Source organism: Perna viridis, chromosome 1, assembly GCF_037379345.1.
Source record: "Perna viridis isolate PV_CMFRI_1.1 ecotype Kerala chromosome 1, ASM3737934v1, whole genome shotgun sequence".
In the NCBI taxonomy this organism is placed as follows: Eukaryota; Metazoa; Mollusca; class Bivalvia; order Mytilida; family Mytilidae; genus Perna; species Perna viridis.
The window spans coordinates 33,363,720-33,381,399 of NC_142445.1; the positions used below are offsets into that span (position 1 = coordinate 33,363,720).

Below are 17,680 nucleotides of genomic sequence, written 5' to 3' on the forward strand. Positions count from 1 at the left end.
GATAGGATGGAGATTTTGACTGATTAGTGTGTTAACTGGAACAAGCTTAACACATTTAATGCTTCTGGACACATAACTGCAAGAACTAAATTCCCTAAATGCTGAGTTATTACTAAATATCTTTCAAGGTAAAAAAGGAGTCCCTCAAATCTTCAGTTGATTTGAAGACAAGATCTTAATTTTATTTGCAGAAATAATAGAATATAGGTTAGACAGTAGTTTTTCGCAATATATCTCCAAAACCGTTAGGTTCAGCCAAATTCTGACATGGGTAAAAGTGTTTCACGTGATGGGAACTATCTATCTATGGTCTGATTTTAATTTTAATATGCTATAATGAAGTCATTGCCCTTTTGGGACAATTTTTGCTATTTTTAATGTCATTTCTTTCATAAATCTTCTCCTTTGACACCATTTAACCTATTGGAACCAAACTTGGTATGAATTTTGCTTGGGGTATCCTGCATAGAACTGTTGTGAGGATTTTTGATCCCAAAAATGTGGCCACTGTTACTATAAACAGAAAGTAGGGGTCAGACAGACGTTTTTAGCATATATCTCACACTTTGGGTAAAAATTGTTCAGGGTGATGAGAGCTATCTGTAGTCAATTTTTTTTGTTTTAATCTGTTAAGCCATGTTGTAGTTATTGTCCTTTTCTACAACATTCTCCCTATTTTTAATGTTATTTCTTCCAAAAATCCTCTCTGAAACTACCAGACCAATTAGAACCAAACTAGGTATGAATATTTCTTTGGATGTTCTGCAAAGAACTGATGTTGGGATTTTTGTTCTGTCAAAAAACATGGATGCTGTTACTAAAAATAGAACATAGGGGTCAATCAGACGTTTTTTCTCATACATCTCCAAAACTATTAATTTTAGCTTAATTCTTTCAATTGCCCAGATGATCCTAAATGTAATGCCTATAAAAGTCTGCAAGATATCAAAATTGTGGGACGACTCCTTGTTACAGTTATTGCCCTTGAAAGATGGAAAAGTAATCAAGGGAACCAAGATTCCAGCAGAAATCAAAAGAATGTAATCCAGGGACAAAAACCAGACATCAAAAACAAACAACAAAGAACATAAAATAACCAAAATAATACCAGTACATACAAAGTAACAAAAGTAAATGAGCATCTTAGACTCCAGTAAAAAGTGGGAGCATCAACCAGGTGCACCGGTAGGGTAAGCATCCTCTGCTTTTCTAGAAACATCCGCTGAGTTGCTTATAAAAAGTCAAGTCTGGGGTAGACATAAATGACTACCATAAAACTTCTGTAGTGATGACTTCAATCGTGTAGCAACATAACCTTGTTCCAGAAGCTTAATTGCAATAAGTCTAGTGCAAAACATAAAGTGTGGGTAGTTACTGCAATCTCTGACATAACATATGAGTTGTGATATGAAAACCCCATATGCAGGTGCTGAAGAGATGTTGCCAAAGAAGAAAGGAAAGTTGACAATGTGGAATGAAACGTCATCATGTTTGTTGTATAGTTTGGTCAATAGTTTTCCATTACCATTGATCTGTAAGTGTAGGTGAGGATATGAGGATGACGTCACAGTGTTTGTAGTATCCTTTATCTCAACATGCTCAAGTTCTTTGGAGTAGATACGATGTATCAAATCCCGAAACTGGGATTGTTTAATGATAATACACTATCTATATATTAGAAAATGAGATTATTGGATCTAGCTAAACGAAGTTCTCTCTTTTGGATCAGATCAGCTATAAAGTCAGCCTCATAAGAGTTCATAATAGGTCAGCAAGTAAAGGAGCACAATTTGTTCCCATAGGAATGCCAACCGTATGTTGAAATGTTTTTTACAGTTTTCAGCCAATATCTCGAAAACTATGATAGATTGAAAGAAACATTTGATTGCCGAAATGATCCTTATTATAAGGCCTACAAAAGTTTGCATTAGATCAAAGTTATCTGACATCTCCCTTGAAAGGCGAAAAATTATGTTAGCCATTTTCAGCCAATATCTCGAAAACTACAATAGATAGAAACTTTTTATTGCTGAAATGATCCTTACGATAAGTACTAGCAGAGTCTTTATGAGTCAAAATTGTTGGACAACTCCTTGTTAGAGTTATTGCCCTTGAAAAGCAACAATTTATCCAGGAGAGCAATTCAGGCTCTTTGGAGCCTCTTGTTTGTCTCCTAACGGTTTTAGCTGAAGACGACTATAGATTTGCACTTCATCTATCTGTCAGTCGGGAAAAAGTTTTCTGCATTTTTTTTTTAAGGGCTTGCAGATATTCAGCTGGTTTTTGGTATGTGAGTCAACCTTGATGAGTTACACATCAAGTTAACGTTTCGTTCTGCTTTGCTGATTTTTTGTCCCTCGAACTTGGAAAAATTTACAGAAATTAAAGTTTTCTGCACTTTATTTTGCAGATATTGAGCAGATTTTTGGTATGTGAGTCTATCCTTATCATTATGAGTTACAGATCAAGTTTACATTTCATTCTGCTTTGCTGATTTTTTCCAAAGTTACCAACTTTAAGTTTCTACAGGATTTTTGTAAAGATATTGAGTTTTTTTGTTTTTTTTTTTACAAACCTAATCTGTCCAATTGTCCTTGCATCTGTTAAATGGATTTGAACATACTTCTTGTCTTGGTCCATATTTCTTCTTCTGTTCAAAATCAAGGTCATTTCCTCAGTTTGTCATTTATACTTGATGATCCAAGGTAGTATTTGGGTCAGTGATATAAAAAGTCGGTAGGGGACTATGTATTATTTTGCAATACTCTCAGAATGCTTGCTGTATCGAAGTTGTGTAATGGTGAAAAAAACTTAGCAAATGTTTTTGTATGTTTGTGATATCGATTAGTGGTACCCCTGGTGAAAAGCTTTTATGTATAGAATATATTGCACTCATTAAAATCTGACACGATTAAAGCAGACCAGTTGTAAAATATAAACACCACTGTCACAGTAAGAGGGTGTTTCAGGAATATATATTTGTCCACTATACTAGTTCAAAAACAGAAGCCAGACCCTTAGGCAGCTTTCATTGATAAAGTGATTGTTATTCTGTGACTTTTCTTATTTACAGTTATCATGGAATCTATGAGCCTACCACAAAAAGCTCTACCTGGTTAAAAAAAAACTCTGCAGGCAAAAGGGCATGAGTCAACTTTCCCAGTATTTTGTTCATCGAAAAGTACTCTTGAGTTAATACTAAAATTATGCATTTAAATACGTCATGAATGGATTATATATTTCATATTATATATATATAAAAGTGAACAGCTAAAAGGAAATATGTACAAATCTGCCAATGTCTGTAGTGCAGGGCAGTGTGAAGACGAGGGAAATGCATTGATATCAGTTTTGAGAGCATTGAAAAGCTTTTGACCAGTAAGTATGATATGAATATTTTATTACAAACTTGTACTATGAGAATCTTAACATGATATATCTTTTTAATTTTAGCTGACTGGGTCTCCACATGAGCCAATGGCGAAAATGATCTTTATGGAGCTAAATGATGGTTGGTCCCAGTTTGAAGAAGAAGGGATGAAACCTCTGTATTCCTAATGCAATATGTTTGACATTAATTCAGTCCTGGTTATTAGCCTGGTTATTTGGAAGAAAACTCTGCAGATTTAATTTTAAAAAATATACACTAACCTACATGTATCTGACTTGTCTTTACTTATAAATTTCAATATCTAGATGAAGAGACTTGAATTTGTGTGTTGTTTTTATAGGGCTCCAGAAATTGCAGTTATATAAGAGTATCATTGTATGGCATCTGTAGACATTTGTTGTAAATGTGTATGATCGCTATGAAATTGTATAACAAATTCCATACCATGAAAACAAGCTAACAGACATAAAAAGGATCAGATGTGATAGAAGGAAGTAAACTACTATGAAATGAATGCATATTTGTTATTTATAAATGCAGTATTCTGTTTTTTCATAAAAAAAACTTAAGTTAGAAAAAAAGAAGAGGAGAGGAGAGGAATGGTGTGTACATATAAACTGTCATTCAAAATGTTAAATCATGTATGAAGAAGTGTGTAATATGTCTTTAATATTAAAATAAGCAACTGAATGGATATCAAGATTCAGAGACTTTTGTTTTATTTTAATCCAGTATTTTGAACAAACTATTTGTTAACACCCATTAGAGAAAGATCAGAATAAGAAAGAAGGCATAATTTTTTGTAGAAAAAGTTCAAACAGGGATTTAAAAATAACAAATGAGGCAGACAGTATTCCTACCAAAATTACACAACTACCACTGAACATTATAACCAATTTAGATTTTATCTCCAACAGGGAAGAGATAATAATACCAGGTCGTCCAATTAATTATTTATCAGTGTGGTTCTCCAGGTACGAGAACACAATTCCCCTTGGTTTTCGTTGTTTTCTCCAGGTACGAGAACACAATTAATTACCCAACTTTGGTTAGTAGGTAGCTTCCCCTTTTTTCATATTTTTACTGGAGGTTTTGGCTCAAATTGGTAGAAAATAGGTCAAAATAACATGGGAATTTTTTTTATTAATCAATTCTGACTAAAAGTTGTGATTTGGTTCAGTGAAAGAAGGTTAAAATTTAGGACTTTTAACTCAGTTCATGTTTGTCCCATCTCCGGGTCATATGTATTAATTTCGGAAAATAATGGGAAAGCATATATATATTACATAAATTTTATGTATCAATTGTAGAAAATTTTATTTCTACAATTTATACATAAAATCCTGTATGTACATATCGTTAGTCCAGAGAAGTTTTATTCAGTTTGCGCCAGTGGAATTTCTTTAATCTGCTCAAAATGTGTATATTGGAATGCACTTGAAAATTAATGTGGTCTCGTGCCTAAAACCAACGGAATACTTGGGTTTAGACTTCTTGACTACAATATTTAAACGCCAAGAATCTTATGTACGACAGCTCGGAACTTTCAGTTTCTGAATGACTACAAAGGATGAGGGTCCATAAGGCCTTGTTCTGCTTACTGGATAATTGGTATATATATATATAAGGGTCTGAAAAATTCCCAACGATGTTAGAAATTAATGATGCATGTCACAACAAATCAATATTATACAACGTCTCAGAATGTGAAGACTCTATTCTCTACATTGCTCCATCGGATCAAATTGATACAGGGAAGATAACGTAAACTTATAGAAGGGTCTGAAAAATTCCCAGCGATGTTGCGAAGCAAATTTTTGTCGTTCACTCGAAATCATACCGCTGTGAGATCTGGCAACAGCACCCTAGACCACTCGGCCAGCTAGGCTATATAAAAATATAGTTTCGCGTGCCTTCAAAAGTCTTTAGGGATCAAATTTGTCTGTATCAAAGTTGTTGGACAACTCCTTGAAAGACAAAAAACAAATATATATATACAACGTCTCAGAATGTGACGACTCTATTCTCTACATTGCTCCATCGGATCAATTTGATACAAATTATATATATATATATATATGTGGAAGAAAACTAAATAATAAAGTAATTCATATTGTAAATTTTAAATTTTTTGCATTAAGTTCATGGTTTAAAAATAACGATTGAGAAACGAATGCACAAAAACTTTTATTTTTACAGGAAGAGGGACAATCGCTTTAACTTTACCTGTACATGTATCATGTGACCTAGCTACCTGTCACACGATTAAGCACGTGGGGCACCCATGTAATATACACTGTAACCCTAATACCACTAGCAAGTGGAGTAGATATATTCATTAAAGAGCTTTTATCTAAAATTTATGCCAAAGAATGAAAATCAAGAGGCTCCCATGCCAGGAATCGCTCACCTTGTTTTTTGTCTTTCAAGGAGTTGTCCAACAACTTTGACTTAAGAAGTCTTTGGTAAGACAATCATGAGGATCGTTTTAGCGGTAGAAAGTTTCTATCTATCTATTATAGTTTTCAAGATATTGGCTGAAAACCGTAAAATTCAGGAGACACCTGACAAATTTGATCCTTAAAGACTTTTGAAGGCCTTATAATAAGGGTTATTTCGGCTATAGAAATAATTCTGCTAAACAAGAGGCTCCCAGAAGCCTGAGTCGCAATTCACCTATTGAAAGAATTTGGCTAAACCTAAGAGTTTTGGAAATATATGCGAAAAACTACTGTCTCACCCCACCCCCCCCCCCTTTATATTCAATTTTTAGTAAAAGCGGACATGTTTTATGTTTTTCGACGGATCAAAAAACCCCACTTCAGTTCTATGCAGGATACCCCAAGGAACACTCATACCAAGTTTTGTTTCAATTGATAAAATAGTGTCAGAGGAGATTTTTGAAAGAAATAACATTGAAAATAGAAAAATACTTTGAAATAGGGCAACAACTCCAACGTGGCATAATTGATTAAAATGAAAATTTGACCTCAGATAGATTTTATCATACTGAACACTTTTACCCTATCTCAGAATTTAGCTAAACCTATTGGTTTTGGAGATATATGCGAAAAACTACTGTCTGACCCTTTTGTTCTATTTTTAGTAATGGCGGCCATTTTTTTCGACGGATCAAAAATCCCTACATCAGTTCTATGCACGATACCCCAAAGAACATTCATACAAATTTTTGTACCAATTGGTCAAGTAGTGTCAGTGGAGAAGATTTTTGAAAGAAATAATATTGAAAATGAAAAAAAAACGTACAAAAAGGACAATAACTCCAAGATGGCTTAACAGATGACAATGAAAATTAGACCACAGCTAGATCTCACCATGTTGAACATATTTACCCCAGAATTTGGCTAAACTTAACCGTTTTGTAGATACTCTCTAACCCCTATGTTTTATTTTAAATAACGGCAGTCACGTTTTTCGACGGATCAAAACAACCCACATCAGTTCTATGCACGACACCCCATGGAACATTCATTCTAAGTTTTGTTCCAGTTGGTCAAGTAGTGTCAGAGGAGAAGAGTTTTGAACAATTTTTAACAACGGACGCCAAATGACAAAAATAGCTCACATGGCCTACGGCATGCCTACTCTGTCAACATAGAGTAAGGGCATTCTTTTCGTATAAAATAACCTAAATACTTTTCCAAGCCAAAATCTTGTTCGAACAATTTGTAACAAAAAAGCCTTAAGGCAAGTTTTCAATATCAGATCTCCATGTTTGTTGAAATTTGTCTTTTAAATCTTTGTTTCAGATTGGTTTTTAGCCAGTGTGATTGAAATCTATGGGAAATACTTGTGGAATTTATTCCCCATTTCTTGATATCAATAAATATTTAATAACATAATATATTTATCAACATGTGCATAAATGATTTATTTATATCAACGAATAGATGAATTTTTAACATGTTGATAAATTACGGTTTCAAATAATTTAGGTTTCACGGGTAGCCAGGTGTATTGTCATGTGCTGGTGTGTTAGGTCACATAGCTTTTTTAAATTGGTCATATAAATACTTTCGTGTTTTCAGAAGTACCCACTTCTGGCATAATATAAACCAAGATATTTCTTATTCATTCTTATTAAGAATTCATACAGAAGAAATATTTTGTTTTCTCTTTAATTATTTTCAATTCCCAATTTTCAAAATAAATATCGAATTTATTCAACAAAACCTTTCACATGTAAAAACAAAGCAACAAAACCCAAGCCGTGTCGTGCATTAATTGTTTTTTAGCATTCGAGAGAAAAGAACATTGAATTATGTAATGAAATCCCATTTCTCTGTCGTTACTTACCCAAAATGAGTGAATTACTTTCTCTAGGGGATTGCGATTCTTCAACCGAAACTATAAGACTTATTCTTAAACTTAAAAAATATTATTATATATACTAATAATAAATGAAATATGGATGGTCATCCCTTTGTGTGTCTTGAAATAAGTTGTTTCAATTTCATACTGAATAATAATAGCATAATACACATTAAGACTAGTTCGAAATATAGTGTATACAACAGGTATCTCGTTTACAGTTGTCATGTGAAGAAATCAAGTACAGAAAAGACGATAACATTGGTTATTACCCGGCATGCAAGCCTTTCGCAACAAGATCTAATAACTTCTCTTTTATCGATATTAATAAATGATTTATCAACACGTCAATAAATATTTTATCAACATCTTATTAATTCATATATTTATTGATATTAATAAAATCATTTACACACATGTTGATAAATATTTATTATCATGTTATTGAATATTTATTGATATTACTAAATGAATTATTGATATTTAGGATTAATTATTTATGTAAATAAATGGGCATTTATTGATATCAATAAATCTTTCATATTTATTAACCTGTTAATACATATATATTAATAAATGATTAATTATCAATAATTGGCTGAATTAAAAACGTGTTGATAAAGAGGGCGCTACATACGGTTTTTAATCGTGACCAGAAAAGTTTTTCATTTAAAGCAGTCGTTATTCTCTGTAATTTTTGTTAGAAGCCGAAGGTTACAAGTTTGACAGAGAGTTTTAAAGCTGATCGACTTACTACACGCATGTTGGATCTTGTTCATGCTGAAAAATGTTCATTAGTCTAAGTGTACTAGCTATAGGTAGGTCTCAAGTGAAGGACGAAAAGAATGTTGGTAAGGAACAAAAGGTATTAAAAATCCAAAATGATTGCCATAAAATGGTTTTTTTTTTTTAATTTTTTTTTTTTAGAAATATGTCAGTATAAAGTACAGTGTTGAGTTATATGTATAAATATATCAAAATAACCCCTACATACATGTACATGTACCCAAAATTCATTATTGCTGCATGTACATTTATAGAGGAGGATTTAAGCTCTAGTCCAAGTCAGAATATAAAACCATTAGTAACTTTTTGTATGCAAAATATTAAAATACTACAACATATTTTTTATTGTATTGGTTTAGATAATGATAAAGCATAAAATACGTTATTACTGCTTTTCATCCTTTTTTTCTAAATACTTTATTTTCTCGTCGCCACATATTATATTCTTCAACATGTATATAGAACATGCACTTAGGCTAGAGCTTAATTGTCATTTTTATAAGGAGACGGACTTTGTTAAGACTTTTCCGAACCCTTGTCTTTTTACTATTATGTTTTGTTATTTATTGTAATCAAATTATTTCTGAATAAAATCTGTTTAAAAAAATTAAAACACATCTTCAATAATGGATTAATATATTTTGATACTTCTAATAACTTCACCTTTTGTGTGTATTAAGTTTATATGTATAATAATACCATGGAAACTTTTTACTACCTACCCATTGCATTTCAGTCATTGATTGGAGGTGTTCAATTCTAAGCCCAAATATCAAATCAAAATATTTGAACATTTCAGTGATTCTTTTAAAGATGAAACATCTAGAAATAAAAATGTATCAACTGCATATTGGCTTAGTGTGGTTTTTCTGTCAGCCACATGTACTCCTTATGTTATTTTCAACTTCATAGCTAATAGTTCAATTCCAATTAAAAACAAGTAAAATGAGAGAGGGTCACTTTGACGACATCGTCTTCCTAATTCAAAGTAATTTGATAAGTGTTCATTATTTATCATACTATGAACCTTGATAATATATTGACCCATTTGCCGAGAGATTCACTAGAATTAAAATTTTGATGTGCTTTTTAAATGAAATCCCACTGACTTGAATCAAAAACCTTGTCAAAATTAATGAGTAACAATAGATATTCCTTCTGTTTTATTGTAAATAATGCATCAGGTCATTAAGTAATCTGGTATTCTCTCAATACATTTGATGGGTCAAAAAACTCAATCCTTCATTGTACTAATATAAAACCTTAATATCATATTTGTTTTATCAACATTACATAATCAATGTTTCGTTTTTATTCTATGCATCATACATTCTCAACTGAATCAACCCCTAAATTCAATAAAACAATTTGAAAATCGAAATGAAAAAACGATCTGCCGGTATCAATGCACGTTATTAGCCATTGTCTATCTAGTAATTAATTATTTAAATAAATCCATTGAGTCCAAACAAGAGATCAAAGTTTTAAATTTACGTATTTTTTAAAACTTTTGTTAGAAAATTTAATGTCAATTGTACATGTACGTAGTCACATTAATAGTTCATTTAAAAAAAAATAAAATGACCGGCAACGAGTTGTATCTGTGTTGAAGAACCACCTGAAATTTCTTATTGTCGCTGGCAAGTTGAGCTAAACGTCGTTTCTGCGAAAGCATAATAGTTTAGGAATAACTAAAAAGTGACTCAAAACGCACGTTATAGTTGTGACATTGAATATTCTTGTTGAGGCCAATCACACCGCCCAAGCGGCGGACACGCGATGAGGTTTTCATCACCTACTTCAAATGAATTAAGTTAATCAAATACACAAAACAAAAGGTAAATTGTAATTGGATATCTGGTAATTAGCACCTTCGAAGTTTAATCTACTCATTGATTTTAATGACATGATTGTATTCTCCAGTTTAACTGCCGATACGTGTCCTGACTGTAGTTGAAATATTTGTGACAGGAAATCGATCGATAATGCAAAAAAAACCCACCGGTTCTGAACTTACCGTTGTGAAAAAAGACACAAGGGCGTATCAGAAAAATCGTAAGGGTAAAAAGGCGCGAGTAAAGGCACCAAGTGCGTGTAGCCCTTCTATTTCGGGCTACTGAGACCATTACTGTATGTACATATATTTGTATTGATGTACACTACCTGCACTTGTGTAATTATTTTCTGAATGTACTTATCAGTCAAATATAAGGCCAATTATTTTACACATGAGGGAAATGTTACATCCTTTTTCAACTTTCAGGATGAAAACTGTGAAGTTTAGAATAAGTTCAGGGAGATGATTTAGTGACATAGGCCTAAAGGAGCAAACAAGTACTATAGTCAGCAATGAAGTAAGTACTTTTTTCAGCGTTTTTCCCCTCTTCTAAGTATGAAACCGTACGAATTTCAAAAAGGTTCGGTAAAAATACAATGTACATCATTTTATTTTATACACCTTTTTGGAATAACATGGAATACATTTACTACTTACTTTCTCAAAATTACTGTGTAGAGAAAATTAACTAGAATTAGAAAATCATATAAGACATTTGAAATGACAAAAAACACTGGACTCAGCTTCTCCAAGTACTATAGATGTACAGGCAAACAATGGATTTGGTGTGACAAGCAATCATACCCTTAAATATTGAGAATACTCTATATTATGTTTATAGTACATGTACATATATCATCTTTACAGAATGAACTTTGAATTTCGGAAATATGCTCCAATCATGTATTGAATTACAATGAACATCATTTTTATATATATATTATTGAAAATGATTATTTTTATTATGTTTTATATTTTTAGGCTGTAATAGTCTTTGCAGTTGAAATCCAGCTGACATTAAGTCATTGTGATTGGGAGATAGACCAAGTAAGGACTTGTGTACATTGACTCTGAATGGCAATTTCAGCACATGATAAAAAACTATGGAATGTTAATGTATTCGAAATACGAACAAAATTGTTTTGTTGTTTCTTTGAGTTAAAACTGAAATTGAAGTTGATGATTATTAATAAGGAGCATATACATTAAAGCATGTACGTGTATCAAATATAACCACAAGTTTGAAAGGAAGAAATTGAATGTATCTTTTATGAATACTTAATAAATCATGTTTCCGTGTATTTTTGTCATTAAAATTCTAAAAAGAAAGGGCAGACGCAGTGTTTTCATTAAAAACAGACTTGATGGCAATATTCATGCTTCAAATGCTGTTTGGTTGGTTCAAATGGACACTATTACATATCATTCAATTAAAAAGGAATCAGGAGAATGTCCCATTTTCTTTTAAAATACAGGTTATTGTTATATATGGTTAATACTGCTTTTTTTTTTAATTCACCATTCCGATAACGAAGGACATGCAAAAATCAATTTAAATCACAATTATTGATAGAAATATCCTTAGATACACTGCATTTCTCATTGCTCAAGTGCTACACGTTATTCCATAGACATCTATGTTTCACGGAAAAAACGGGTAGTTTCTGAATACAGAGTTCCAAAGACGGTCACATAACATATCTATTCTAAGACAAACTACATCATTCCGAAAATCATATTTAGAACTTGATCTTGAAAAACTCATTGAAAGAAGAAATGGCGAAAAAGTTTTTTTTTATAAAAATGTTTGTAATTACGTCCCTTATTATCTGTGCGATATTATCGTTAGAACTTTAAACAAACTGTTCATCTCGACCTCATCATTTGAGGAACCGCTAAAAATCCAAAATTGGTATTGTTTACTTTATATATTCGTCAATATTTATTCAGAATAAAAATAATAGAAACAGAATATAGAAAATCTAACAAAAACAACAAGGAAAAAAGAAATATATTAATGCATATCATATACATCTAGTTTGATTAATTAAGAAACTTACGGTGGCGGTCATTCAATTTTGCCAAAAGCTTAGTAAGAATAATGAGAGGTGTGAAAATAAATTGCAAATAGACATCATAGAAAGACTGTTTGTAAATAATTACATTGTAATTATTGGTTTAATATTAAATATTTTGAAAACTGAGTGTCTTAACATCTCATTATCGCAACAATTTAAAGTTAGTGGTCTTGCATTTATTGCCATATTACAGTTAAAAAAAAAAGTTGTTAGGCTAAAATTCAACATGAATTATACTTGAAGTGATCAACTAATGCCACTTTCAGGTCGGTAGTGTATTATTTTTATTTTAATTTAAAAAATAGTCAATTTCATGACATACATTGCATACAGCTAAGTGTAAGGTGTAAATTCCTCAATAAATTGATTAATGAAAGAAAATAAAAACATGACAATTAAACTAACAATTAATCATTTCCGTTTGAAATGAAGTCATTTAAATGAAAGAATTATTTTAACAACTTACAATTGCCCAGACTAACTTGATGCAGCCAAATCTGTCGATTATAATATGACACAACATCCTCAAACTGCAGTTACATTTTATCAAAGAAAACTTCTTCGAGTGAGAACATCTTAAGAGACAACAACCTAAAAAAATATTTGAGTGAACAACCACTATATCTATAAAGAGACAATAATACAAAACAAGATCAATTACATATCAGGACCTGCGTCACATGATGTACAAGTTGAGTGAATATTCTAGCATATATTGGTGAAAAAAACAATTACAGGTGAAAAAAGAAGTATACCGATTGTTGTACAGTTATGCTCCTTAACTTTAAATGCTACAGAAAAGTTTTGGAAATAAAACTATAAAAATTATGCTGAATTAATCATTGAATCATGCAAGAATGTATGTCAAATATGTCTGCGACCTCAATCGATTGAACTAATATATGCAATGGCGAGAAACTCCCTTGATAGGTTAAGTGTCCATTCCATTCATGCAGATCCAAGGAACATGTTTTTTTTTCAAATGTAAGTATAATTTACACCAAGAGAGACTATAAGCCCGCATCATATTCAACATGGAGTGAAATGGGGAGCCCTGTAAATTCTGGATTGACAGCTAATAACATGCTACTTCATTTTTATTTGAACTATTTGAGGCTGACATCTTAAAATTTTATAGCTGTTTGACTCTGGTGTAAGTCAACGTAGGGGGCTTGACCCTACCCCAGGGACAGTATATCCCTTTTCCCTCTACTGATACCCTGTTATCTTTTCAACTTTAATTCTCTATCTGATAGTAAATGTCCACTTTAAAAAAAAATGCTTTGATTTCATTGATAAATGTTTAGGTCTTTGGTATTAATCATTGATTTGCTATGGCATTTTTTTTTGTGTGTGTTTACAGTCTCCAAACGGGCGGATCCAAGATTTAAGGATTAAGGGGGGATGTAAAACAATTTAAGGCCGAGTGAAGCGGAGCATGATAATTTTTTGGAGTGAATTAGAGAAAAATTTTGATTAATTCTAGAAAAAAATAGTGTGTCCAAATTTGAGAGTAGGATTGGGTATGACAGGTCCTCCATTATGAATCCGACCCAGACAAAGACTGATTTATAAGTGGTACATGAAAATTACAATACATATTGAAAATGACATCAATGATTTATATTTAATTAATACTAAAAGCATACTGTCAAATAGGAAACGTCTTTATCAGGAAACATTTCCAGAAATGTTCATTCATTATAGCAAAATATGTGTGTTGAAAGACAGAAAGCTAGCAAAACATTATGAATCTCAATATCAATCGCCTACCAATGAGGAACGTTTCCCAAAATATCATTTATCTCGAACGGATAGAATTTCTTCAAGAGCAACTTGAAAGAGTACTCACGGGACCCAAGGTTATAGTGGTAATAAAAAAAATGTAATGCAGGGAGACAGACCAGATACGACAAAATGACACACACAACAAATAACACAAAGTAACTAAAATTATACATTCAATGTAAGAAAAGCAAATGAGCAACTCGGACTACACTTAAAACTAGGAGCATGGACCAGGTACAGCTGTAGGATAAAACTCCTCTGCTTTACTCTCAGCACCCGAGGATTTGCGTATAAAAAGTCAAGAAAGTCCGGGTTAGACAAACGAGGAAAAAAAACCTATGACCCATTGAATAAATCAGTTTTCATGGTGCTGATGGATCCACGGGTTCATGATGACGACCATAAACCTTTTGTATTGATTAAATCAACATAACCCTGTTCCAGAAACCAATTTCTTAGAGTTCTATATTGATACAAAAGGTCTGCGTAGTTTCGGCAAGCTCTGACATGAACACTTCCATACTCAGGAGCCGAAGGGATGTTGCCACAGATGAAAAGAAGTTGACAATTTAGAATGAAAAGTCATCACGTTTGTCGTAAAGTTTGGTCATTAGTTTTCCTTAACCATCGATTTCTAAGTGTAGGTCAAGATATGAGACTGACAGTTGTCTGTAGTAAAGATATCTCGACTTATTATGGGTAGATGCGATGTATCAAATCCCAGAAATTAGGAGTATTCAAGATAATACGTCATCTATATAGCGGAAACTGCGATTCAAGGATCTACATAAACGATATTTTATCTTTCTGATGAGATTAGCTATCTAGTCAGACTCAAAAATTGTCAGATGATTGCCATTTATACATATCGCTGTGCATTATTATTTTTAAATAGAGGAAGTGGGCAAAAATCCTCAGACCAAAACATGTTTCATGGAAGTTTGTAAAGTGTCTTTTGCCGATTTTAGAAACGAACAGATGGTGAATTCTAAGATTTATAGGGCCAGGTCATTCACAAACATATATTAATTGTTTGTGAGTAAACTGGTCATGTTTATATACCAATACTTTCTTTCTAAAAATTGTTTGTGAGTAAACTGGTCATGTTTATATACCAATACTTTCTTTCTAAAAATGTTTAATCCTAAAATGTCTTTAAATGAAACTTTAATTTATTTTTTTTTCTTATACAGGCTTCGGTCTTTAGTTGTGATTGACACCGAAAACAGGCATGGAAGAGATGGATATCCGCCCACAAAAATGCAGTTATTGAACACAAGAATGAATTTCTTAGACTTCTCTAAGATTTAATATATGTAAAACTAAAGATATTTGTGGAAAATAAAATATATGGATGTAAGTATTAGACTTTCCATCACACACTTGATGTAACATCCATGGTTATGACTTCTCCCAAGGAGTCCGAGTTTATTCGCTTGGCTGAGAAAGAAAGAAATTACAAATTAGATCATTTGTTCAAGATGGCGAAAAAAGAATTAATGGATCGAAAAAGTTTTTTTATGACGATCAGATAAAAAATAAAATAATTATGATAAGAAATAAGAAAGTCAGAAAAAAAAGTCCCAGATGAGGATAACAGTTTTATTTTCTTACTTTCAAAAAAGCATTGATTTATAAAGAGTTCAGCTTAAAACATGTACTTTCACAGAGTATTTAGATCACACTACCAATCCATTATTAGCTGCTTCATTAGCTTGTACTAAGTTTCTAAAATTCTAAAGTTTAATTTTAATTCTAAAACAGGAATTATTTATTGATGTCCTTAAATCTGTTTCAAAATATAACTTTTTTAATCAGTCTTTAAATTATTTTGCAGATGTGGGTTTGGGCCTACCGGAATGAGATGTTGACATTAGTTGTAAACACCAACAATGGTGTCGAGGCTCAAAATAAAGTTTTCAAACATGATTACCTGGCCCCATACAAAGTGAAAAGTATAACTGGTTTGATGTCCGTGCTGATAGATAATTTCTTTACAGATGCAAACAGGAAGCAAGTATAAATCTTTATTTACAATAGTATTAATTGAATTTTAATGCAATTAGCTAAATAATCTCAGAATCAAATCATAAAAGCGCTAAATTGCGTTTAAACCCCTGCTAAGCTAGGGGCTTGAGTGCTGTGATCTTATAGCAACCTTGTTGTGTTCTACAAGCTGGAATTCTCAGGTCATAATACAGAAAACCTGACTGCAAATCGTAGTGGTGCACCCTGTTGAAAAAAGATGTTCCTGGCACGTTCAAGAACCCTGCTGATCCTTAGCTCACCTCCTATTTCCAGTGGCTATCAAAATGTGTCTTTCCAATTTTCCTTGTTTCCATCGTCTGGATATAGCCCAAATATTGCTGCTTGGGTGATAAACGTCAACAATTAATCAACCAATTTGTATTTCATAGGTAAATGGACATAGCAGGTAGAAACAGAGTGCTATAACAACACAATATATATATTCTTCACAAATATGTATACAGTAAACATGTATCCAAATTTTTCATCCATCACTATAACTACCTGCCACAATGTGGCATGAATGTTAAAGCTGCAGTAGCTGCCAAATTTGATTGTACCGAATTTTGCTAACAAAGTGAAATATGTTTGTAGTAATGCAATTTAAGTAAATGTCAATAACGCCAACAGAATATTGTGAAAACAGCGTTATTTTAATCAAAGAGGTTCGGTAGCTAATATCTAATTATTTTCGCCATTACTTTCGAAAATTGCCGACAGGACATTAACCTTGGTTAAAAATACTTGGTAAAAAAAAATAATAACATTAACAGATACCCAGGGAAGCATGCGTCTTGTTAGCGTTTCATTAAATGCAATTCTTGATTATTTTTCAAATAAATAAACGCCTATTTCATGTATTTAACACATTATATTTGTGGATATCGAATGGAGTTTTATAGAGAAAAAGAACAATTTAGTAGAAATAATTCTAATTTAAGGCATATTTCAACAAAAACAAAAATTTGCACAAATGATAGCTAATGCAGTTTTAATGACAGAGGTTGGGAGTTCTATACTAATATTAATTAAAAAAGGTAGTTATAAATTAGCTAGTAATATTTAATCAGCATGTTTACAAAACACATTTGTGCACTTTCAATGATATAACTAAAGACAGCTTCTGGTTGTGGTCACAAGTGTAAAAACCTCATACACCAGCTATTACTTTTTCCTCTTACAATTGATTGGCTTATGTGTCACTGTATCTTATAGCTTATTTTTCAATAGATACAGTTTTCACGACTTTTCGCACGTTACAAGTTTATGATAAACGAATCACTTAGATACATATATATAGTACTTAATGCAGTGATTCTTCATACTTAATTAAAATGATTTCAAATCTTCTTCTAAATTTACGAATTATATTTTCAAAATGCTTAAATTTTTATCGCAAACATATTTCTCCTTAATTGTGGTGGACACGTTTTTCAACTA

The 17,680-nt window shown here is 32.0% G+C and overlaps 1 protein-coding gene across 2 annotated transcripts in view; it reads left to right on the top strand.

Moving 5' to 3' along the window:
- Positions 1–4,093, top strand: part of LOC148628442 (cyclin-G-associated kinase-like) — a 163,967-nt gene extending 159,874 nt beyond the window's left edge. For both annotated transcript variants that reach the window (XM_088587597.1, XM_088587607.1), the window contains one exon: positions 3,454–4,093. In XM_088587597.1, the coding sequence (XP_088443723.1) occupies positions 3,454–3,558 (105 nt within the window). In that variant the 3' untranslated portion in view covers positions 3,559–4,093. The remainder of the gene's footprint in view (positions 1–3,453) is intronic.
- Positions 4,094–17,680: the final 13,587 nt, after the last annotated feature.